At 43.3% G+C, this 24914-nt stretch overlaps 1 protein-coding gene across 8 annotated transcripts in view; it reads left to right on the forward strand.

Moving 5' to 3' along the window:
- The window catches only part of FRMD4A (FERM domain containing 4A), a 665655-nt gene that overhangs the window by 154148 nt on the left and 486593 nt on the right, over nucleotides 1–24914 (forward strand). For 3 of the 8 annotated variants that reach the window (XM_084980229.1, XM_021064223.2, XM_084980234.1), the window contains exon 1: nucleotides 3348–3609. The exons of the other annotated variants lie outside the window; for them this stretch is intronic. In XM_084980229.1, the coding sequence (XP_084836355.1) occupies nucleotides 3577–3609 (33 nt within the window). In that variant the 5' untranslated portion in view covers nucleotides 3348–3576. Of the gene's footprint in view, nucleotides 1–3347; nucleotides 3610–24914 lie in introns of those variants that run through there. 8 annotated transcript variants of the gene reach the window in all.

The following is a 24914-nucleotide window of genomic DNA, read 5'->3' on the forward strand; positions in this document are numbered from 1 at the left end:
AGTCCATACTTAATAAAGAACAGACCATTAGATATGCGTTTAACTCTTTATATGTCTTATGTTGGTGGAAGGAAACAGTGTCCTCATTAACAGTGGTCTCATCAAGCTAAATGAAAGTCCATTGTGTGGGCAAATGACTGAACCAATGCATCCACAAAATAGCGGTAAGCACAGTACCTCCCCCATAGGGTAGCTGAGAGGGTGGTAAGAGCTAATGCATGAAAATCACTTAGTGCAGTGCTTAGTACAAATGTTTAACAGCCATCGTTATCTTCATCGTTACCATCACCATGAGTGTCCTCTCAAGATCCTAACGTGGTCCAGGTCCTATCACTTTCCAAATGTTTGGTTTAGTCAGGAACCTCTAAGACTGCTATGAACATGGTAAGCAACGCCAGACTTCAGGGGAGTGTGAACAACCAGAATAGTCACACTTCCCTAGGGTAGTGTGATGATACAGGAAACTCAAAATTCCTTCCTCAAGCTTCTTCCTATGCCTCAGGAAGCCTGTTCTGGTCCTGAAAACTATAGCCGGAGTTTGTTGGAAACCTATTAGCCTCAAACATATAATCAGTCTAATTTTTTTTAACCTTGACACAGCCCTACTCCGTTCTACCACTTTAACTCTTTGGAACATTTAGGTTCAGAGAGATTAACAAGAAACAGGGGGTGATCACTTGTGCCAAAGACAAAAAAGGGCCAAGGAAAAAGTTCACGGAAATCTTCAGATTGGTAATCCTGGTGTGAGAGGGGCTCTGAGATTAGGAAGGGACAGAGACCAGGACATAATGCTTCAGAAAAGAGTTATGGGGGAGTTCCCGTCGTGGCGCAGTGGTTAACAAATCCGACTAGGAACCATGAGGTTGCGGGTTCGGTCCCTGCCCTTGCTCAGGGGGTTAAGGATCCGGCGTTGCCGTGAGCTGTGGTGTAGGTTGCAGACGTGGCTCGGATCCCGCGTTGCTGTGGCTCTGGCGTAGGCCGGTGGCTACAGCTCCAATTCGACCCCTAGCCTGGGAACCTCCATATGCCACGGGAGCGGCCCAAGAAATAGCAAAAAGACAAAAAAAAAAAAAAAAAAAAAAAAAAAAGAAAAGAGTTGTGGGAAGAAAGGCACAGGGATGGATATAACTTGTTAAGATCTTGAACATATAACTGAGGGGTCAAACAGGATGAATTGGAATGAGTGATGTGTCAAAAATGAGCAGAATAGCAAGCCTGTTTTAATGTCTGGGGCTAGGATGTGGGGCTGATGAGCACTGCTATCTTGAAAAAACAACAGTGATTCCTTCCCCTTCCCCTGCAAAAAAACAAAAAACAAACAAACACAACAAAAAGCCTTGAAAGGATACAGGGAAGAGGAGAAGGAGTAGAATTAATGATGGAGGTGGAGGGAGGAATGGAATTCTTGCGGAACAAAGTAGACTTTAGTTGCCTCAGGAAGTGAACAGTGGGTATCCCACCAGCAGGAGGGTGTCAGAGAGTGGAGCCATCGTGGAAGGGGAATCTCATAGGAGGGTTTACAATCCTACAGGGAAGCACAGGAACATGAGTCAAGGTGGATATAAAAGTGAGGTGACAAGGGCTTTCTCTACCACGTTCTCCACTGTATCACCTGAAACTGGAACAGGTCCTGGCTCACAGTAGGTATATTACAACTATTTGTTGAATAACTGAATATACAAAAGATTAAGGGATTTCACCCAATACTGGTATACAGAATATGAAAAAGTAAGGGTTAAGCCAGTAACTAGAGAATCAAGGTCCAGAGACTCCCAGCAATGGCAAATATCTTTCATACGAGACATAGTATTGCACTCAATATTGAAGATTTGTCAGGCCATTAAAACTCTCGTTAAAGAATGAAAAGTGGAGTTCCCATCATGGCGCAGTGGTTAATGAATCCAACTAGGAACCATGAGGTTGCGGGTTCGGTCCCTGCCCTTGCTCATTGGGTTAACGATCCGGCGTTGCTGTGAGCTGTGGTGTAGGTCGCAGACGCGGCTCGGATCCCACGTTCCTGTGGCCCTGGTGTAGGCCGGTGGCTACAGCTCCGATTCAACCCCTAGCCTGGGAACCTCCATATGCCGTGGGAGCAGCTCAAAGAAATAGCAAAAAAAAAAAAAAAAAAAAAAGACAAAAAAAAAAAAAAAAAGAATGAAAAGTACCTCATTAAGTGAGAATAAGGCTACAGTTGTGCACCTGAGATGTAGTAGAGAAAAGTTAGGAAAACAGAACTGGGGATTAGCCAAGGAGAGGAATGGGCAGGGGCGGGGGGGAGTTATATAGTTGGTGTAGACCCTGTGTATCTGTAGAATACAGATTTGTGAACTGGAGAAGAAAACCTGACATAATCAAGGAATAAGAACACAGGTACAGGAAGAGGTTGGTTGGGAGGACAACCTCTGACACCGTCTGGACAGGTGGTCCCATCTTGGAGATGTATCCAGAGTCAGGCATAAATGCAGCAGATAGAGGCACCAGTTCCATTCAAGGGACAGGGACAGCAGACATCAGCCTTAAATGTCACTGATGAATTCACGTGTGTGAGTGTGTGTGTGTGTGTGTGTGTGTGTGAGAGAGATGTATATGGTGTAGAGATTACAAATTATTTCCACACAGAGAATTTCTCAAGCATAAAAAAAGTCCTAGTACCTCAGCTTTTCAATTTCATGATGCCCTGACTCAGGTCTTGGCAATATATTTTTTTTCACTGTCTACTTTTTACAAGTGACCAGCAATGCTGAATGAAGCACTCAATCCTGGTGTATTTGGCTTTCTGGACAGCACACACACTTCATGCTCAGCTGTACAGGAATTGAATCCATAAATCTGCTTTTGAAACTTTCCCTAAGTAGAGGCTATGCCCATATGCTTGTACACCTCTGGTCAAAAACCACAGAAACCCAGTTAGCTATCCAGATGTTCTGTCAACAAATGGATACCTAGAAGTATCCGAATGGTGAGATTTCTTTTTCGGCTTTCTGCACACCAGCCCAAACACCAGCTGAGTAATGGTGGCAATGGGATGCATGGCTGTCAGGGTACTATTCCTTAAAAGAGGAGCGAATGAATAGCTCTAGAGAGAGTGGCCTCAGAAACCTGGGGAGCCGGCAGGATGCAGGGGCACAGCCCAGCCCCCCAGCCCCCCTTGCCTCCTATCCTGGAGGCACTGCACCCCCCGCACCCCCATGCTCTAGTGCAGATCACTTTTCTTGGCTCAAATGCTGCACCTAAGACAGGGATCATTTGTCAAGTAAGCCTGGTACACAGAGAGCTGTAGGCAGATTATGGAAAGAGAGAGGGAGGAGAGAGAGGTGGGGGGAGAGAGAGCGCGGGAGAGAGAGAAGGAGAGAGGGAAGAGGGCGCGGAGGAGAGGAGCAGGTTTCTTCAGGAAAAGGGCTTTTCAGGCACCCAGGGATTCAAGTTAGACAGGGTGGCGGTGCGGCGGCGCCACCAAGGAGAGGGGAGTGACAGGAGACTCCCGGCATGGCTCTTTTCATGTGGGATGCTTAAGGACCGCGCGCACGGAGAGAGTAACTTGGAGGAGAGAGAAACTGGCATGAGGATTCCGCCAAAATGGAAGGGCTCCTGTCGCCGATGAGGACGAAGGTAAGGGGACTGGATCCCGATTGCTTTTGATGTGGCTCGGAGGTGTAGAAAAGGCGGCTTAGGTGCCCGGAGCCTCTGTGAATGGGAGGCTCGCTGAGCTTTTGTCTTGTTTCAGAACTAGGTTGGCGGATGCAACTGGATCTCGAAAAGAATAGACTCGCCTCAGAGGCAGCGGCAATCGCCGATTGTGGTGGGGCGGGGGCAGGGGGGAGAAAGCCATCTGTCAGTGTGGACAATGGGAATTCTTAGTCAATGAGTTTCTCTCTCTCTCTCTCTCTCTCCATTAGACAGCCATATTTTAGTAGCATTTCTAATCGCTCTTCCTTGGAGGCTGTGCAGCCCTTAGAGCTATTCGTGGGCAGGAAGTACCAATTTCTCAGGCTGTGTTGCTGTTGAGCAGAAAGAGTAACACGTTTTAAAGCACAGCATGCCCAACTCCCACTGGAGATCGCCCCTTTCCTCCTCTTCTCCGGAGCAAGAGGGCCCAGGAATCCTCAGAGGAAAGTAGGTTAATGCGTTCTGGAAGCCAGTGTGTTCTCTGAGAAAACCAGATCTGCAGACAAGAGCCCAAGGCACTGAATGAGCTTGATGGCTAGAACTCAGTCCTGTGACATGGAGAGACGCTCGTGGGAAACTGCTCACAGTCTCCTGGAGGCTCTGGGAACTTGTCCTCCTGGCTGGAGTTTGCTTTTTCACTTGAAAAAGGGATGCCGTGAAGATGGGGCATTAAAAGCTCAGATGATGGAAGAGTCTATTTGTTATCTGGTACCTCCAGCCAGAACTCTACATGGGTGCAACCAAAGTTCTAAATTGTGCTAGGAATATTCCTTTTCCAAAAAATCAGAGGGGAACTGGCTCTGTAATCCCACAGCAGAGTTAAAGCCAAAAGATACAGGCTTTGATTTAACCTCATCTCTTTGATGCTCCAGTTAGTGATTTCAACACAGACTCTTTTTGTCATTGAATTTTTTAAAATTAACATGACCATAGTGTTTGGGGAAAATATTAGAGCTACAGTCTTAAACACAGAAGTCTCCCGTCCTTTGGGAGAGTCCCCCATCTCTCTCTTGTGTTTCTCAGTCCTTTGATAGTCATTCATGAGAAGGACAACCCCAAGTGAGTTTATTACCAGAGGTTCTATTCCCATCCCCTTGGCTGTCTGGCTGGCCGATCTTCTGCAAGATCCCCTTGGTAACCCACTTGCTCCCTTGGAGCAGGTAGCTGACATCCCCATGGTTGCAGACAGCACACCTGAACCCAAGGAGCTGGGGAAATAGCAGGTGCAGTTTCCTCTATCGTCTGCCACTGCAAAGAAAATAGCAAATGGCATGGGATTCCTGGGTCTCTTTATTGACAGAGTGGGGGTGTGAATGCTTTAGGGGATGACATGGAAAGCTGTTCATTTGGTTAGCTTTTAGAAATCCCTGCCTCAGACACTATGCGTCGGCATTGTGCACTGTCAGTCTTCCCCGGATCTATGAATCTGCGCTCATAACCTTAGCAAGCACGATTCTCATAGACTTGGAGGGAAGTTCCCACTGCAAATGAATCAGGAACTAAACACTGCGTAAATCACACTGTGGGCTGATGAAATTGGCATGCTCTCTGCTCTCGTAGGAGGAGGAATGGGTGTCAGTGGGTCAGTCTGCTCATATATTATCTTTATCAGTTTAATTCACATCATGGCTTGTTCCTTAGCCATTATATCACCAAATGCATAGTGAAACTGTAGTGGGTGGATGGGTGGGAATTTGGTCCTCACAGAGTTCAAACATAGAATCTCTACATTAGCAAACTGACTCTTCTTCAAACCCGTTAATTTTTAGGTTTCACAGGATTGGTATATGTCTGTGAAATTGCTTCTGTGAATTCTTTTCACATCTCTTTATTTCTGACTCTGGAAATCAAGATTTCCATACTGAAGATTCAAATGACATTTGCATTTGATACCTTAAGTATCATTGTGACTCATGAGAAGACCTGACCCTGTAAGAGGCAAAGGGAGAGCCCTTTGATTGTCCCTTTAGCTCCTTAATTGCTCTGTCCTGTGTGGTTGAAATTACCCAGTGATTTTTTTTTTTTTAATTTTATCCAAAGACCTATCAGTGACAGTGTGTTGCTGTCCTTAAATGTTGATCCGCATTAGGTCTCATTAAGTCTATTCTGGAATGTTTTCCCCCTTTTGTAAGGATTTCCCTGGAAGTGTCTGATTTCGTAGTGTCATGATGGTTTGGACAAAGAAAGCCTCCTATCGCTAAATTTCGGTGTGTTATGGTTACTTAATAACTTCCTGACAGTTTAAAGCAAGTGTTGAGGTAAATTGGACATCATGCAGTAATTTCATTATGCCATGTAATAGACTTAACCAGTCTAAATCATGGGTGCTTAATGCATTTGTATCTTGGGATTTGCATAATTGGCACATAAATATGCATGAGATTAACTGGAAGTGGCAAAAAGAGGTGGGCAGAATGTTCCCTTGTGTTGAAATGAAGGCATTTGCAAAGAGGGCACCTGAGCATGTGTGTCTCCTGAGTGGTGGCCACACGTGACATACCTACGAACAGACAGGGTGGCAGCTGTCCACACATCACAGTCAGGCTGTTGTCAGTGTTAGGCGGACTTACCAGGGCTTTTGGCCTGTGGCTGCATTTACTTGAGTCCACTACTTACTCTTCCTTTTGTATGGAATTGCAATCTCAGAGCGTCTCCAGGCTGATGAATATACTTATGACTGGCCTTCTGGCAAGCCATGACACAGGCCTCAGGATTCTAACCATAACAAATGGTGTCTGCAGAGGTTGTGGGGGGGGGAGGGAAAAAAGAGAGGCACTGATTGAGTCGTTTCTCCTATGAGGCTAAAGGAAAGTATTTTATAATTAATCTCCTTTGTGCACTTTTTAAATGTGTCCTTTTTAAATTTGATTTTTAATCCTCCATCCTTCATAATTCTCTTTAATCCTCTATGCACTGCCTCCCATGAATGAGGCTGGCAAAAAAAAAAAAAATTCCCCTTATTTTCAGCTTCTTGTGATTCCTGCTTGCCAGTGCCAGCTGCAAAATTTGCAGGAGAAGAGGGGAGAGGAAAAGAAGGAAGGTGAGGAAAAGGGAGAGGAGGGAGGGAACAGAAGATGGCTTGGTGAAAGGTCCCCTCTTTTTGTTTTTCCTTTTTGTTTTATTGATATGTAATTGACAGCACTGTATGCAGTGAAGGTGTAGCATAATGACTTGGCCTGTGTGTGCATATATATATATATATATATATATATATATATGTATATATCAAAATAATCATGACAATAAGTTTATTTAACATCCATCTCCTCATAGTTACCAAAAAAAAAAAAGTTTTGCTTATGATGAAAACTTTTAGGATTTACAGTCTTAGTAATTTTCACATAAAACCTACAGCAGTGTTCTTCATACTCACCAGGCTGTACACTGCATCCCAAGTGTTTATTGATCTTCTGACTGGAAGTTTTTATCTTTTGACCACCTTCCTCCAGTTTCCCCCTCCCCAACCCCTGCCTCTGGTAATGACAAATATGAACTCTTTGTCCATGAGGTCTTTGTTGTTGTTAGATTTCATGTATGACAGTGATTATATAATATTTGTCTTTCTCTGTTTGACTTATCACACTTAGCAAGTTCCATCCATGTCCTAACTTGCCGCAGGATTTCCTTCTTCCTTATGGCTGAATAATACTTCATTATAAGTGTGTGTGAGTGAGTGTGTGTGTGTATATATTCGTTCATCCATTGATAGACAATTAGGTTGCACCCAGGACTTGGTTGTTATAAATATGGCTGCAAGGAAAAAGGGGTGCAGATTTTTTTTGAGTTTGTGATTTTATTTCCTTTGGATAAATATCCAAAAGTGGAATTCCTAGATTTTATGGTAGTTCTATTTACAATTTTTTGAGAAATGGAGGGCTATCTTTTCTATCCAAACAAGGTTACAGATGTTTTTATCAAGTGCTTGCACTGTAAATGGATTGAAATTCACTTCCCTACAAAGGATGGAGTATTAGCTTTTAATTCGGGTGTTCCCATCCTGGCACAGCAGAAATGAATCTGACTAGGAACCATGAGGTTGCGGGTTTGATCCCTGGCCTCATTCAGTGGGTTAAGGATCTGGCCTTGCTGTGAGATGTGGTATAGGTCGCAAACCTGTCTGATGTTGCTTTGGCTGTGGTATAGGCCAGCAGCTATAGCTCCTATTGGACCCCTAGCCTGGGAACCTCCATGTTCCGCAGGTACAGCCCTAAAAAGCAAAAAAAAAAAAAAAAAAAAAAAAAAAGTTTAATTTAACAGCTGACCAACTATTCCGAGTGTAAACTTGGGTTTTTAGAATACCGTGATACTCTTTCCTTTAATATCTGTTCTCCATTCACAATTGGCTAACTCCCCAGAGAAGGCGTTGTTTATGTCTGAACTTCCCTTATTTCTGCCCCAAAGATGTTGTGTCATTTACTGCACTTCCATTACTTTCTTTGGAAGGAATGACTTCTGATTGGTGGCATAAGATAGTTTTCTAAGGGAAATCTTCTGAAAGGATCAGGCCACTGTTGAAAAGGACACTTGTGGGAACATGGAAGTTGAGTTGATAGAGAGTAAGCATTTGAAATTAACCCAAGAATTGTGTCTGGCTCTTGTGCAACCACAGTAAGTGCCCCCATGCAGCTGCAGTTAGTTCAAGGGCAATCCTTCACCCACTGCAGTTTTGGAATCACATTAGGTACAGCTGTAGGATGTGAACATCCTAAAATTGCAGACAATAGAGGGAGAAAAAGAATCAAAAGGGTACAAAGGCTCTCTGGCTCTTTAGATGAATTATCATACTGTATATGAAACCTTTCATGTCACTTAGGATTGTGCTAAGTCTGCTTGAGACTTGGCTAGAACTCCATGGAGAGGAAAGGCTGAAATGACCCATGGTGTTATATCTGCTTGATACATATATTCTTATCAACTATTAGACTCTTCCTTTTAAAGGATCCTTTGAACTGGAAAGCAGTAAGGACGAAAGAATGGTGCAGTCTGAGTCAGGAAGGCTCAGGGGGCCTTGACAATTACTTTCAAACACATTAAATATACACAAGATTATTCACCAGCTAATGACAGGCTATACTTTATCTTAATGGAGGCTTAAATAAGAGGAAAACTACTGGAGCTGAAACATGACAGCTGTAGATTAAATTCAAGGCAATGTTTCTTGATGTCAAAATGTTTTCCTGAGAAAGGTTTATAACAGTTTCTAATCTAGAGGCTTCTGAGATGGGTAAGGACAATCCTCCCTGCAAAGCCAGGAGGAACCTTTAAGACATGCCCTGTTTTTATGATGCTACAAAGTTTTACCATGAAGCCAATAAAACTAGAAATAGGTTTGTTTATGAGGCATGCATCAGATTCCTTTACAAAGAGCTACTGTCATGCATTTATTAAATCACTCAGCTTAATCGGATGCAAACAGGAAACAACTTTATTCTTTTTCAAACAACCCCTCTTAAGGAATCCGTGAATTGTGGAAAGGAAGGTGAGGACTATAGGGTAGATTCATGAAAGACACCCTCAGCTTTCCTGATCAGACTGTGGGCCACCTTGTGTCCTGTAGAACGTGTGGTTCAAACTCTAGCTCTGCCACTTACTAAGATGTAAATTTTCTTTGCCACTTATCAGGGTGTAAGTTTTCTGAGCCTCAGTTATCTCCTGTGTAAAATGCGTACAGTGATGGGACCAAGACGGCAGGTTGTTTGAAAAGTAAATAAGATAATGTCTGTAAGGTCTCAGCCCACCATAATAAACGTTAGTTCTTACTGTTCATCAGTGTATGAATGAATATATCAATGAATACATACAGAAATGCAAGTCCTGTGACAAATATTTGGAATGAATTGTCATAGTTGTGAGTCCAGGTGGGAAAGGCAGACGATCTATCTTCAAGCTGAAACATGGAACCAGAGCCCCTCCTGCAAGATCCTTGTGAAGTCGGGCCTGTCAAGGTGCAGCTCCAAGAACGCAGAATAAAAAAAAAGATACCTTTGTAGCGTAAATCAGCCCTCATTACAGTCAGGGCTTCCACAACAAATAATCATGATGGGTAGATTGTTTAGAAGAAAAGACTGTAGATTAGACTTAAGCCGGGACCGCAAATAAATCAGTTTTCTGCTCCAGCTCTTGGCTTTGTCATCTCGTAAGTGACACCTTCCTCAAAGAACAGTCTTTCTTCCTTGCTTGCTTTAGATCTTACGAAGTTGAACATGCATTATCTTATGTGATCCTCCCTGCAGTGGGTACACACCCCCAGGGAGGAGAGCTGGAAACAGGCACAGGGATGTTTCTGGTCGCCCCACTTGGAACAGCTCTCCTTTTTCCTAATGCTAAGGGCTGGGTGCTTTGAGACCAGGTCTGGGCAAATGCGGGAGGCAAGGTTCCATGTTCCAGAAGGGAGATGAAAGAGCTAGGAACAGACTGCAAAACAGCCTGGTAACTCTTGGGCTTTCAAAGCCATGGTTGGCTTAAAGCCTTTTCCATCTTGTACTGACAAAAATCCTGTCGGCCCAGGGGATTTTATGAAGTCACTGGGGAGGCCATCCGATGGCCCCTGTGGAACGAGAGAAGGAGGGGCCACTGACCTCATCAGATGGGATAACAGGGCCCCAGGTGGCCACTCCCAGGGCCTAGAAAGCCAAGCTCCACTCACACTTGGCAAAAAAGAAGACGGATAAGGGCCCTCAAGCCACTGACCTCATGCTGTATAATTAAACTGGAATCTGAGTGTGGCAGGGAAATGCTAACACGATTGGGGGAGGGGAAGAGGTGAGATGAGGATTTCTGAGCACTTCTGATACATAAAAAATAGGGAGTTTGTTTGTGGGAATTCTGTTCATTTTCCAGGCAGATCTCTTTGCTCCATTCTAAGCAGGAGGAGAGATCTCTCTCTAGATCTCTAAAGCTAATGCTGAGCAGGGGAAAGTAAGGCTGGCAATTTTTCTATCTCATTTACTTATGCATCCAACAAGGATTTTTTAAGTGCTGGGATCAGGTGTCAGGGAATAAACTTGTTTCCTTCTGTTGAGATCAAACAGACAAAAAGGGACCTGTAAAAGGTTCACAAACCAGATAAAGCAATCCAGTCCCTTTCTCTTGAAAACAATCTGAGCATATGCTCTAAAAGCTAGAATCAGGAGAAAATGCTGTTTCCACAGGGCAGGTTCCTTGTCACTAAGTGCGATGCTTTTAATACAAGTGGATGATAGCAATTGGATAAATTAACTCCATATTGGTATTCAGAGGGAATTATGTGAATGATAATAATTGAGTATCTTCAAAGGGATAAAGATGCCTCAGGGAGGGACCTGCTGCACCCTGGAAGGTCTCCTTTACCTTACTGGAGGAGCCTAAACTCCGGAGTACTTTCTACATGGGGAAACTGTAATGTAGTCATTTCTCCTAAGATTTGCAAGTCAAACACTGTTTTTAGCACTGGGAAAACCAGAGGATACTCTGAAATAAAGACCAAAGTCCATCCTTAATTCACTTTGAGAACTATAATAAGCCTAAGTATATACATAACCTATTATTCTTCTGTCTCTATAGATTTTTGGTGGGGGATTCCGATTTATCAAGTGTATGCATGTGTGTGTGTGTGTGTGTGTGTGTGTGTGTGTGTGTGTGTGTGTGTGTAGCTGTCATCCACTTTCAAAACTGAGGCTTCTGAAAGTGATTCCAATCCCAGTGTGTGGGGTAGGAATGGAGCAGGACTTAGATTTATCATACAGGCTATAAAACAACTTTTAATTTATCTCACAGGTTAAGTAAATCATGGCGAGCTCTTGGGTAGCACCCTTGCACATGTCCGTTGTGGATAGATTGGAAGGATATTAGTTACTTTGTTTTCAATGTTAGGGATAAAAGCATAGTATGTGCTGAGGCTATGCTGTAGTATATGTTGGGGAGCGAAGATTATGCAGATTTTCCTAGAAGTAGAAATGCAATTCAAACCACAGGTGTAATTTAAAATTTTCTAGTAGCCACAATAAAAAAAAAAGATACAGGAGTTCCTGTCATGGCTCAGTGGCTAACGAATCCGACTAGGAACCATGAGGTTGCGGGTTCAATCCCTGGCTTCACTCAGTGGGTTAAGGATCTGGCACTGCCGTGAGCTGTGGTGTAGGTTGAAGATGTGGCTCGGATCCCACGTTTCTGTGGCTCTGGTGAAGTTTGGCAGCTGTAGCTCCAATTAGACCCCTAGCCTTGGAACCTCCATATGCCAAGGGTGTGGCTCTAGAAAATACCAAAAAAAAAAATTTGAAAAAAAATATACAGCTATAAGTAATATTTTTCTTTTTTTATGACCCCCCCCCACCCATGGCATTTGGAAATTCCCAGATCAGGGTTCAAATTGGAGCTGCAGCTGATGGCCTACACCACAGCCATAGCAACACCAGATCTGAGCCACATCTGTGACCCATGCCACAGCTCACAGCAATGCTGGATCCTTAACCCACTGAGCAAGGCCAGGGATTGAACCTGCATCCTCACAGGAGACTATGTCGGGTTCTTAACCTGCTGAGCCACATCGGGAACTCTGTTACAAGTAATTTTAAATTATCTTGGAATTCTTGTTGTGGCTCAGCAGAAACACATCTGACTAGTATCCATGAGGACACAGGTTGGATTCCTGGCCTCACTCAGTGAGTTAAGGATCCGATGTTGCTGTGAGTTGTGGTGTAGGTCACAGAGGTGGCTCGAATCTGGCATTGCTGTGGCTGTGGTGTAGGCCGGCAGCTACGGCTCCAATTCAACCCCTAGTCTGGGAACCTCCATATGCCAGGGTGTCGTCCTAAAAAGAGAAAAAAAAAAAACCTTTTACTTACCTAAATACATCTAATATATTATCATTCCCCCATGAAATCAGTATAAGAATTGTGAATGAGATACTACACATTCTTTTGTTATACTGCCTTCAAAGATCTAGGGTGTCTTGTATGCTTACAGCAAACATCAGCACAGACTGGGCACATTTCGGGGACATAGTAGCCACATGCGGTCAGTGCCCACTGTACTAGGCAGGGCCACTCTAACTGATTTCTTGGTACAACCAGAGAAGCCACAAAGCTGGCATTTGCCCAGTACCAATAAATTGTAGTTGCTCTTCTAATTGTGTATCTGACAATGCCGTCTTCTCCCCAGTGCTCTTCTGCAGTTGGGATTCTGGCACAGCCCCGGTACCGCCGGTACAGGCACATTTGGTGGGACAAGTGCCCAGAGTCCCTTGACCTCAACAGTGAAAGCTGATGGTCACACACAAAGAATGAGTTAGCTGAATGCCCCTATTGTGGGGTGGGGACAGAGGGTCAGGTCAGAGGGGACCTGTGGACCCAGGGGAACAGAGTGGTTCTGAGCAGCTCGGGGTCGTTTTCCACATTTCCTTCCCAGTCACTGTAACATTAATCTTGAGTTTCTCTCTCTCTCTCTCTCTTTTTTTTTTTTTTTTGGCCATTCCAAGTGTTGTTTCATATCCCTCCCTTTGGCTTAATCACATTCCTGTAGGGATTTTCTGTGGCTGGTTGCTGCAGATACCAGGGCACTCTGTGTAGAGGTATTGTCAGCTGGGGGAACATTTTCCTCCACTCTCCCCAAGATTCGGAGTTTGAGTTCTTGGCCTTGCTCATCATGCCTGTGTGAGGCCTCCAGGCCATCTCTCTTTTTTTCCTTCTTTTTTTAAATTTTTAGGGCCACACCTGTCGCATGTGGAAATTCCCAGGCTACCGGTCACATCAGAGAGGCAGCTGCTGGCCTACGCCACAGCCACAGCAACACAGGATCCAAGCCACATCTGTGACCTGTGCCATAGCTTACAGCAACGTTGCATCCTTAACCCACTGAGCAAGGCCAGGGATCGACCCCACATCCTCATAGAGACTGTGTCAAGTGCTGAGTTCCACCCCTTGTTAGTAGTGCATGATTAGATGCTTTCATCTCCATCTTAAAGCCAGGGAAACTGAGATTCAAGGAAGTCAGGTCACTTTCCCAAGACCCCACAGGCACCATGGGGTGGAGCCAGGATCTGAACTCTTACTTTGGCCTCAAATCTCCCATTCCTTCCACTATAGCAAATGCCTCCCAAACCTATAATGTGGTTGGTAGTATTTTAGGATATGCAGATGACAGTCTAGTACTTCAGGGAGAATAATAAAGGAAGAGCCAGGTTACAGTAGGTCCTGGGCTTCACCTGGGCACAAAGATAGACCAGGAGCCATGGAGAAGACTCAGAGTTTCTCTGTGTAAGGTCCAGTTTCCACAGCGTTGGCACAAACGCTATGTGCCCTCTTGTTAGATTGGTCTAATGTGTGGACTTCTTTTGAGGAACACAGAGGAGGTTGCTTTGTCCCTAGGTTTTTTTTTTTGTTTTTTTTTGTTTTTTTTTTTGTCTTCTTTGTCTTTTTGCTATTTCTTGGGCCACTCTCATGGCATACGGAGGTTCCCAGGCTAGGGGTTGAATCGGAGCCATAGCCGCCCGCCTATGCCAGAGCCACAGCAACGCGAGATCCAAACTGAGTCTGCAACCTACACCACAGCTCATGGCAACGCTGGATCCTTAACCCACTGAGCAAGGCTAGGGATCGAACCTGCAACCTCATGGTTCCTGGTTGGATTCGTTAACCATTGAGCCACGACGGGAACTCCAGTCCCTAGGTTTTTTTATTCAATGTAGACTTCACTGCAGCTTTCACATCTATACTGCAAGGCTCCCAAAGGGTTGGTAAGTTTTGTCTATGACAATACATGTGTTCCTTTGATCTGCTCCCAGGAACATCACCTCTATTAAACAAAAGAACCAGCAGCAGCAATACAACCAAGTACTTTGACGTGAGTGTATCTGCTCCAAGAAAATACTTATCCAGATTGCTGTCAGGCTTCTTTTGTTTTACAGGCTAATGTTGTCATGGGCAGAGTCTTAATGGACTCTTCGGTCTCTTTGATGAACTTAATGAGATCATCAGGCAAGGCATGTGCTCAGGTTTACAAGCTGTGGTCCAGGACTGCCTAGGAGTCTATGGAAGCTTCAAAGTTTCCCATTAAAGTATTTTTCAGGAAGAGTTGAGTTTTATATAAGATGGCTGATTTGCTAAAGTGTCTTATTTATCTGACTTATTTCAGGTATACAAAAACACACAAAGGGTAATGACCTGTGAACCTGTATATGTGTCACCCAGATTAAGAAATAAAACATTGCTGATGGAGTATCATTTCTCTCCCTTCCCTCCCAGAGGTGACAGCCATCCTGAATTTGGTGTTTGCCCTTTTATTTTTTTATTTTATTGTATTTTTTTTTTTTTTTGCCTTTTGTCTTTTTAGGGTCACACCCCCAGCATATGGAGGTTCCCAGGCTAGGGGTCTAATCAGAGCTGTTGCTGCCGGCCTATGCTAGAGCCACAGCAACGCCAGATCTGAGCCGTGTCTGCAACCTACACCATAGCTCATAGCAATGTCGGATCTTTAACCCACTGAGCGAGGCCAGGGATCGAACCCACAACCTCATGGTTCCTCGTTGGATTTGTTTCTGCTGGACCAAGACAGGAGCTCCTGGTGTTTGCCATTTTATACATTTATTTATATTTTTATTGACAGTGTTTATAATAAAAGTCAGTGATCTTGTATGTATACTTTAGTGCTTTCCAGAAATGATGCCTAACTATATGAACCTTCTGTGACTTGTTCTTTCCACTAATCAATTTGTATGTGCACCACCGACATGGATGTGCACAGCTGTAATTCATTCATTTTTTCCTCCTCAAGGAATTGCTTGAGCAGAGCAGTGCATGAATATACCACAAGTCATATATCCCTTCTTTTATGGGTGGATATTTGCCTCTCTCACATTTTTAATCACTACAAACAAGATCGCCATGTCCATTCTTTTTTTTTTTTTTAATGGCCACACCCATGGGATATGGAAGTTCCCAGGCCAGGGATTGAATCTGAGCCACAGCTATAACCAATGCCATAGCTGCAGCAATGCCAGATCCTTTAATCCATCATGCTGGTCCAGGGATCAGACACATGCCTCTGGAGCAACCCAAGCTGCTGCAATCAGATTCTTAACCCAGCACACCACAGCAGGAACTCCCCCTTGAGCTCATGGGAAATTTCCCCCAGTGTCTACACAGGGAGGGGAATTGCAGGGCTGAAAAGTATGGACATCCTATAACATTTATTAAATTGCTGTCCAGGGACGGTGACCATCAAAACACATTTCATGTCCCTGTATTACACCACTCTCTTTGCTGTGTTCTGTGGTAGGTATATCTGCGTATCGTTAAGATTATGTAAGAATAGGAACAGTGTAAATATTTCTGTCTACGTGTAGAACATTTATTATACATGTTGCATTGTGTCCTGAGGATGAAAGTCAAAGAGGTATTTGATTATTTCCATCCAAAACCTCCATCTGCTGTCATTTTACTCTAACATGTACTTTATTTTATAAAAAATTAGTATAGTTGAGTTACAATGTTGTGTTAGATTCAGGTGTACAGCACAGTGAAAGGTATATATAGACACACACACATATCAGTGGTAATATATATAGTATATTTTTTCAGATCCTTTCTCCTTATACATTATTACAAAGATTGAGTATAGTTCTCTGTGCTATATAGTAGGTCCTTATTGTTTGTCCGTCTTGTATATACTAGTGTGTATATGTTAATGCCATCCTCTTGTCCTCTGCCCTATTTCCCCTTTGGTAACTGTAAATTTGTTCACTATGTCTACGAGTCTGTTTCTGTTTTATTAATAAGTTCATTTGTGTCTTTTTTTTTTAGACTGCACATATAAGTGGTGTCATGTTTGTCTTTGTCTGGCTTACTTCACTTGGTATAATTTCTAGGTTCATTCATGTTGCCGCAAATAGCATTACTTCATTCTTTTTTATGACTGAGTAGTATTCTGTTGTATACATGTACCACATCTTCTTAATCATTCCTCTGTCAATGGACATTTGGGTTGCTTCCAGTTAACATGTACTTTCAATGTCATCATCCCAATATCCCAGCACCCTCCTTACTGTGCATTGCAATGTATGTATGGCATTAACATACGTCGCTGTAAGTATTCATAGCATTAATCAATATGGCCTGATCTGGAGTTCCTTGATTTTACTGGGATTTTTGATGTATACTCTTTTGCTCTGTCCTTCGCATGACAGAGAACATGTAGAGAGTGAAATTATTTTTTTATTTTTTTTATTTTTTTTGTCTTTTTAGGGCCACACCCACGCCATGTGGAGGTTTCCAGGCTAGGGGTTGTATTGGAGCTGTAGCTGCTGGCCTACACCACAGCTCACAGCAACACCAGATCCTTAACCCACTGAGCAAGGCCAGGGATCGAACCTGCATCCTCTCAGATGCTAGTCAGATTTTTTTCCACTGAGCCATGATGGAAACTCCAAGAAAGAAATTTTCTTTACATAAAATCATAAATGCTAAGGAGACTTGCTAGACCATCACTAAAGCCTCCTTTAAGGCTGTCTGAGGAAGGAGACTCTTCACATGGAAAAAGATGGCAGCTAATCCCCCAAGCATTCACCCCATTTTCTGGTGGCCCAGCTTCTCTGGGGGATCGCTCGGTATTTATTGCCACCACTTACCAGGCTGGCCTCAGAAGCACTGTTGCCAGTTTTGCTTCTCCGGGGACCTCTGTGAGAATTTTAAGTTTACAGTGCAACCCAACGATCTTCTCAACACAAGGAGTAGGGGAGGACTGTGCACCTTCTGATGACCATCTCACAGCTGAGCCCTGGCCCACCATGTCCTGTCCACCATCTTTCTTTCAGGCTTATGAGGAAGGAGCAGAGACTTACTTAATAGATGATGTGGTTCTGCCGAATGCAGACCAAGGGCATCGCCTTGGATTATTCAAGGTTTTGCAGAGTTTTGAGCAGGCAAAAGTGAGAGGAGAATTGACTCCTCACTCCTCACATGGTGATACAGTCATGCCACCCTCTAAAGGACCCGCTTGGTGGGAGTCATAAACACATGCTAAGAGCAGCAATTCAGTTTCAGCCAAAAACATTATCATCTTGTTCATGAACATCACGATGTTCATTTGAATTTTATTGATTTTATACTTATATGTGTGTATTTAATTTACAAATTGGACTTTATATTATGTTAGAACTCTAAGCATGAAGAGATTATCTCTTTTTAATGGTTGCACACATTTCAGGAACTGAAATTATGATAAAGTGATGTTAAGCCAGCCCTGGAAGTCTGGGAGTAAGTTGTCCCTGAAAGGGGTCCATGCATTTCTGAAATGAATTCAAACCTTTGGATCTGGCTGGGTCTGAATGGAACATTTCCCCATGACTGTCTCATTTCTCTCGGGAGGTGTCATCCACTCATCTTCAGCGTCAATTCGTTGTGGAGTCTCCTGTTTGTCCCCTTCTTTGGCAGAGGCCCTGCCTCTTCATCACTGGCAGTTCCTGCAAAGTGGCTGGAAGCTCTCAAAACCCATACCCTGGAGCTTGTGGTTAGGAGATGGGCAGAACCTCCTGCTCAGCCTGCAGGGGGTCACTTCCTGGTTGTTACTTCCTATCTCAGTAGGGTGCAGTCATGTGTTTCAAACACAGATGGCTGAAGACAGGGAACTGGTTGCCTAGGTGCTGGAAAAGCCTAGACACTAAGCAGGGGATGGTGAAGTGCAGCAGGAAGCCACTGTCCCCCCACCTGACCCAGTAAGGCTGGAGGGACATGGGGAGGAGATGGGGTTACAAGGACACACCAAACTGAGCTATCTGTAAGGAGTCGGAGTCCCAACAGGGGCTGCCTTGAAGGAGCCAAGTTCATGGAGAGAGAGACAGCCAAGGGTAGGCAGCACCAGAAGCCCAGTGAAAGGCATCTCCCTCCAGTCTTCTCTCACCCTCCCCACTGACAAAGCCAACAGCCTGTGAACCTGGGGATATCCAGCCCTGTGACACAGAGCAAGGAAAGGGAGAGAAACAGACATAGGAAGGCATGCCTCCCAAGTTCTGGGTTGTTGGCTTTTTGTTTTGGGGGTTTTTTTGTTTGTTTGTTTTTTGTCTTTTTACAGCCATACCCATGGCATATGGAAGTTTCCAGCTATGGGTCAAATTGAAACTCCAACTGCCAGCCTATACCACAGCTTACAACAACACCAGATCCTTAACCCACTGAGTGAGTCCAGGGATTGAACCCGTGTCCTCATGGATACTAGTTGGATTCATTACAACTGAGCCATGGCAGGAACTCCCCAAGTTCTGTTTTTTATCCATTGACCCTCCACTTCTCCCAGATAACTGACACGGGCAATGACCCTTTATGGGTGATGGCCCCTTTGACACACTGGTGCGGCCTCAGGCTATGTCAGGAAAGGCAAATAGACTTCTTATTTTGCACCAGTTTGATTGATTGCTGTGGCTGCCTGGATCCCATGTTGATGTTCCTGTGACTATCTGGGCATATGCACTTGGGAAAAGAGTGATTGATTGATTGATTAATCATGTCTGTCATGAGTGCAGAAGGGGTCTCAGCTCTCATATTTGGTGTATACTGTCTCTGTCTTCCAGCTTCTTCTGAAGTGTTGTCTGGGAGATAACATACAAAATTTAGCATCTATGTGTAGCAGATTTGAATCTTAGTCCATCTACAAGGGTAGTTGGGCAAGAATGCCTGCTTCTTTATTTTCTTAATTTGAATTAATTTGAATCTAAGTCTTCATCCCTACAGATAGGCGGGAACTTTATTCTCTTCACTCTTTTTATATGGTGCGTGGAAAATGGGAAAAGACCCCTCTCCTCCAGTCCCTCATGGTCACCACTGACTGCTCACTGTCCAGCCTACATGAGACCAGTTGGGTAGCTCTCTTCTTCCCTGCCTTATGTGGGGCTCTTTGCCAAGGCCTGGCACCCTAGAACCCAGAGCCCATCATTTCCAGGAGCCCCTCGATGCCATCTTCCCCTTGGATCATGCCTACTTCCTGGGGCTCCACCAGAGAGTGGGGTAAAGATCTCCACTGCTCATGGAACATGGAACCACCTGACCTCTATCTGCATCCCAGGCTGGGGGAATCCCTCTTCTCTATATTCTTAAGTGTAAGATGCTCAATAAAGGTAATCCAGAAGGAAGACATCAGTCCCCAGATATCCGTTTGATCAGTGCCACCAAGACGCCAGCCAGATATTTTTATTTCAGTTTAACTGAGTTACTCTCGTTAGACTTCTCTAATGGGAATACATGGATATATGCTGGTTTGGCTACATATCTACTTGTTTTCCGGCAAATGGTCATGTATTAAGAATCAGCATGAGTGCATTATATTGCCTTCTCTTTGTGTTGCTCCCAGACCCATTCTCTCACTCTTCTCCCACTGGGAATCCTGGCAACATCCTTCCAAAGCACTGGGTTTTAGGAAACTAGAAACTAGGGTGGAATGTGTCCTGCAAGCAACTTCTTCCCTTTGGGCTAGGGTAGAAACTTTCCTTAAGTGGGAGACACAGGGGCTGCTGCCGTTCTAAAACAAAGGAGAGAAAAATGCAAGGAGAAAATAAAGTAATTCAACATCTCCAAAACTAACCTATAGCATTTCCAAGAAGCACGCCCTAGGGTGGGAGTGAGGGAGAGGAAAAGGGTGACAAGGAGAAGGGGCTGCTCTTCCTGGAGAAGGTTCTATTCCTCCAATCAGGCATTCATCCTTCTGCAGTGGGCAGAAACCCTTTGAGACACTACGAGTGTGCCAGCAAATAAACGACGAGAATTGCCCCCATAGAGCTTTTAACAGGAAAGTCAAGGAATTTCAGTAACCTCAGTCATCACCTCTGAGTAGCATGTGAAATCCCCAGGCATGTGACAAATTCAGTACCTAGGCGATCACTCAGGTGTGATTCTAAGCTGAGATTGCTCTAGAAAAAGCCCGTAGACAGCAATTACAAGGTCTTTCAGTGAATGAGTAAGAAATCGGTAATGTGTAGAGTAATTTTTTAAAGTGCTGATGTATTTTCAACTTGTTTCATTAGCGAAAGCTTCCTGGGAGAGGAGGTGGGGAGGAAAATGGAAATGTGTAGTTTGGGGTTCCTGGCTGTGTGCGTGTCTCCTAGGAAACCACCTGTGATGGACTGCAGTAGAATCTTCCCAACGTAAAAGGAGGAGTAAGAAATATGAAGCTGAATGAATAGGCATAGTGAAAGGAAAAAATAAATCAGTATCTGAGCCCCACAGTCTTTAATCAATACAGAAAATGTTAGTGAAATCTTTTGGAACTGCTGTTAGGGTCGAGGTAAGTATAAGATGGGAGAAGGAATACAATCTAATCCCATTAATAGGCAAAAAAATTAAGCAACAGAAAAATTAAATAATAGCATCATCTCTACTTCAGCATTGCAGTGTACGTGAAAATAACAATCTAATTAGCCTTTGAGAAAGCAGCTGGTACTATTTACTCCCTATCAGTAAATCATAGGAGTTGGTTTGTTTTTACCAAGGGAGACCATGTAGGAAATGTAGGAAATGTCCATGTTCTTTTGTTTCCTCCCTTTTATGACCAACTGAATAGACCTAGGACCTAAGCGAAAGAACGCTGACTAGGGGACAGAAAGCCTGCTAGGTTAACCCCCTGTCCTCCACCCTCCCTGAGGATGGCGGGTGAAGCGAGCTACATGGTTAAGGCCATGGGGGGGGGGTTATTTAAAAGTCGTTTACACCAAACCCACTTGATATTTCTGCACCTCTACTCTAATTAATATTGAAGTATTAAGTATATTGTGGGGAAAATCCAGTTGCCTGATGAATGTTGTAATTTCTTTTTCTTCCCCCACACTGTGTGTTATTATATCCCTAGGACCTGTTTATTTTATAATCAGAAGTTTGTGCCTTTGGATTCCCCCTTTACCCAATTTGCCTTCCCCTCAGTCCACACTCTGGAAACGACCAATCTCTTCTCTGTATCTGCGAGCTTGATTGTTTGTCTTTGTTTTTTTTTATTTTTTTTAGATTCCATACATGAGATCACATGGTATTTGTCTTTCTCTCTCTGATTAATTCACTTGGCCTAATGCCCTCAAGGTCCATCCATGTTGTCACAAGTGGCAAAATTTCATTCTTTTTTTTTTTAAATTACTGAATCATATTCCATTGCACGTAGAGGTGCGTGCATGTGTGTGTGTATACATATGTATACAACACTTTATTCATCCATCGATGGACACTTAGGTTGTTCCCATATTTTTAACAATGTTTACGTATCTTAAGGTGACAGAGATATTTAAAAGACATTTACATCAAACCCACTGGATATGTCTATGCCTCTAATGTCATTAATATTGAAACGTTAAGCATATTATGAGAAGCATCAAGTTGGCTGATGAATACTGTAATTTATTTTTCAATTGAAATTCTTCTGTGACATGAGTTTTTCTACAAAAACAATGATCCTGAGAGAGTACAGTTTCACCATAAACAGATACAGCCCAGTAAGTTTTAAGAACTTGCTTTTTGACTTGTACATGAAGTTTGTGGGTTTTTTAGAATCATCTTTGTCAATATTTTGTCATATCTTTGCTTTGGTGTGAGTTAGGTTTATTTTCGGCAAGGTGTCTATAGCCATGTATTATAGCTTGTTTGTAATTACAAGTATGTGAGTGTTTGCATATATCTGGGTCTGTATGTGGGAAATACAATCTTAATTTGAACCTCTAATCATCTAAGAAATACACAGTGTAAATACATTACACTGTGATGTCTTGTCCCAGATTTTAAAGTTAAACATTCATGAGCCTATACTTCCTCAAAGAAATGAGGGTAGGTTATTTTCACTGTTTCTTTTAAAAGGGAGGTTTTCTGTGGATTTTAAAACCCTTTGAGAATGTCTTCGTTGGTCATACACTGTTTGCTAAAGAGAGATCCTAGTTGAGACCATGGTCAACTCATGGCCATGAGTTCTGGTCAAAGGCGATGAAAAATGGAACGGTGATTTCTGGAAAACAGATGAAAAAATAAAAGTCATGACATTAAACTTCCTGGAGCTCATGAACCTGGAAATGGAAAAAGGGTAGTTAAAATACTTTATTTTCTTTCAGTATCTGACTATGTCTCATGGACTCCAGAATGATAAATAGGGCATGCTCCATCTTCAAGTGATGGGGTCTCAGCCTTTCCCCTAGACCTTCTTGAAAACATTGTACCACAGCACAGTACATATGAGTAGAGGGTATACATCTGAAGGAAATGAGAACAGCTAACATTATTGAGTGTTCTTAAGAAATTACTGGAATTAAATGATCCTCAAACACCTTGCAATAGGAAGAATTTCAGCCATTCACTCTTTTATAGATAAGGAAACTGAGGCACAGAAACATGAAGTAACTGTTCCAAGATCACAGAGTCAGTGGAGGAGCCAGAATTTGAAGCCAGGCAGCGTGAGTCTGGAGATCTGCATCCTGAGCAAAGTCTCTATGGCATCTCTGGTCTGGAGCTGTGGTCTGGCCCCAGCATCTAGAGCCAATTGACTCCCATTAGGAACATAATGGACACTCACGGGGTTGGCCCTGGACCTTCTCATCCCCACCTGTCCTTCAGACTCTCATCTGCTTTGCCCCATAAGCTGTTCTTTAGCTGCAGGTTGGCATGAGTAAAAGAACATTTGTATCTTTTCCAAAAGATAATATGTCCTAGGGCTCCGAACTCTGTAAAATTCAGGCCTTCTTTCAGTGAACTGACCCATCTGGCATTCTGTTTATTTATTTGTAATTTATTCTTTGTGTCTAAAAAGGAGTTGAAGCAGCATAATAAAGACAGATATATGTGCTTATTAGATGAAAATAGAAAATTACAAACCGAAAAAAAGGAAATGAAGCAAATAGATGATTATATTTACTATAATTAAGCATTCCTGTCATTTGCCCTGACTGATCACATACAAAACAGCATATTTATTTTCAACCCATCAATCAAGTCATTTGTACTGGGAACCTGCCTTGTGCCCAGCAAGTGGTAGGTGCTCTCAGCAAGACAAAGATGCTGATGTCATGGCCGTTTAAGACATGGCTTGATACTGACATTTAACCATGGGGAAAGTCTGACACACTCAAACCGGTCAGTGAGAACAAGGTCACATCTCATGCAGTGCCATACTGTGTCAGAAATGGTGTAAGGAAGGGCTCTGAGAAGTAAACACCAGTCAGGTGTGGGAGAGTTCATCTGTACCTTTTTAGGACCTAGCAGGTATCATTTACCTCATCATATCTTGGTACTGGCCATGAAGAGAATAAGATGATAAAGAGTGGATCAAAATGGTAGGCATTGTTTTGCTGTCTCCTGTGCTGTGTCCTATTGTGTTGATTTGTCTTGCACATCATAAGCCATAATATGTATGTGTGTGTATATATATATATGTATATATACATATATAAAACATTTATAACATAATGTCTGTTATTGGACTCACAGATCTTAGGACTTAGAGCTTAGGAGGAAATGCCCATGCTGACTACCTTCCACACTACGTAGGAAACCCTCTCTTCCTGCATCACGTCTGTCATGTGATCACCTAGTTGCCATATTGTCGTAGTGGAGGAATGATGGCAAAGCTAATATTTATCAAGCACTTTCCGTGAGCATCTTTTAAGCATTCCCCATGTATCATTCACTCAATCCTTGCCCTCACTTTATGAGGTAGGTCCTATTGCCAGTTACATGACTGATATGAGGACATTGAGACACAGGCATGTTCAGTAATTTGCCTAAGGTCACTGGGCTGTCAGATAGCAGAGTTCTTTAGCCACCAAGCCTTTGGAGATGGTGGTTTCATTTCCAGATTGCATTGTTAGGAAGATGTTCTAGGGTTCTTCTGACATCTACCTTCAAGTGCTGAGATCCACTTATTATCATATCGGTGCAGAATCAGCCCACTCTTCTGCCAAAGGAAAGTGTTCCCAAACCTTTTTCAGAGAGCCCCGTACTTACTTCTAAGGAAGGGGAATGCACCTCTAGTTTCTTTGGGTCCCATTCTGTCTCTTAGATAATGTAGTGAGAAATCCTGAACCTGACTTCTGGACCCAGACAGTGTAAGTCCATAGCCCTGTTCTGCCAACCAGTAGATTTGTGATTCTGGACAGAATGCTTAACCTCTCAGTGACCCACTCTCCTCACCTAGTCATAGTAAAAATAATTTTCGAAGATACAGTTCCTAAACTGATAGCAAAATCTGCAAAATAGCCTTGTCACATGTTTAACTTGGGTGTGTGACACAGAACCTAGCATGATCCAAGCAGGTGTTATTTTTGC

Source organism: Sus scrofa, chromosome 10 (assembly GCF_054392235.1).
Source record: "Sus scrofa isolate SSC_HxYL_T2T_F1_AM1 chromosome 10, Sscrofa_HxYL_maternal_Yorkshire_Landrace_v2.0, whole genome shotgun sequence".
Taxonomy (NCBI): Eukaryota; Metazoa; Chordata; class Mammalia; order Artiodactyla; family Suidae; genus Sus; species Sus scrofa.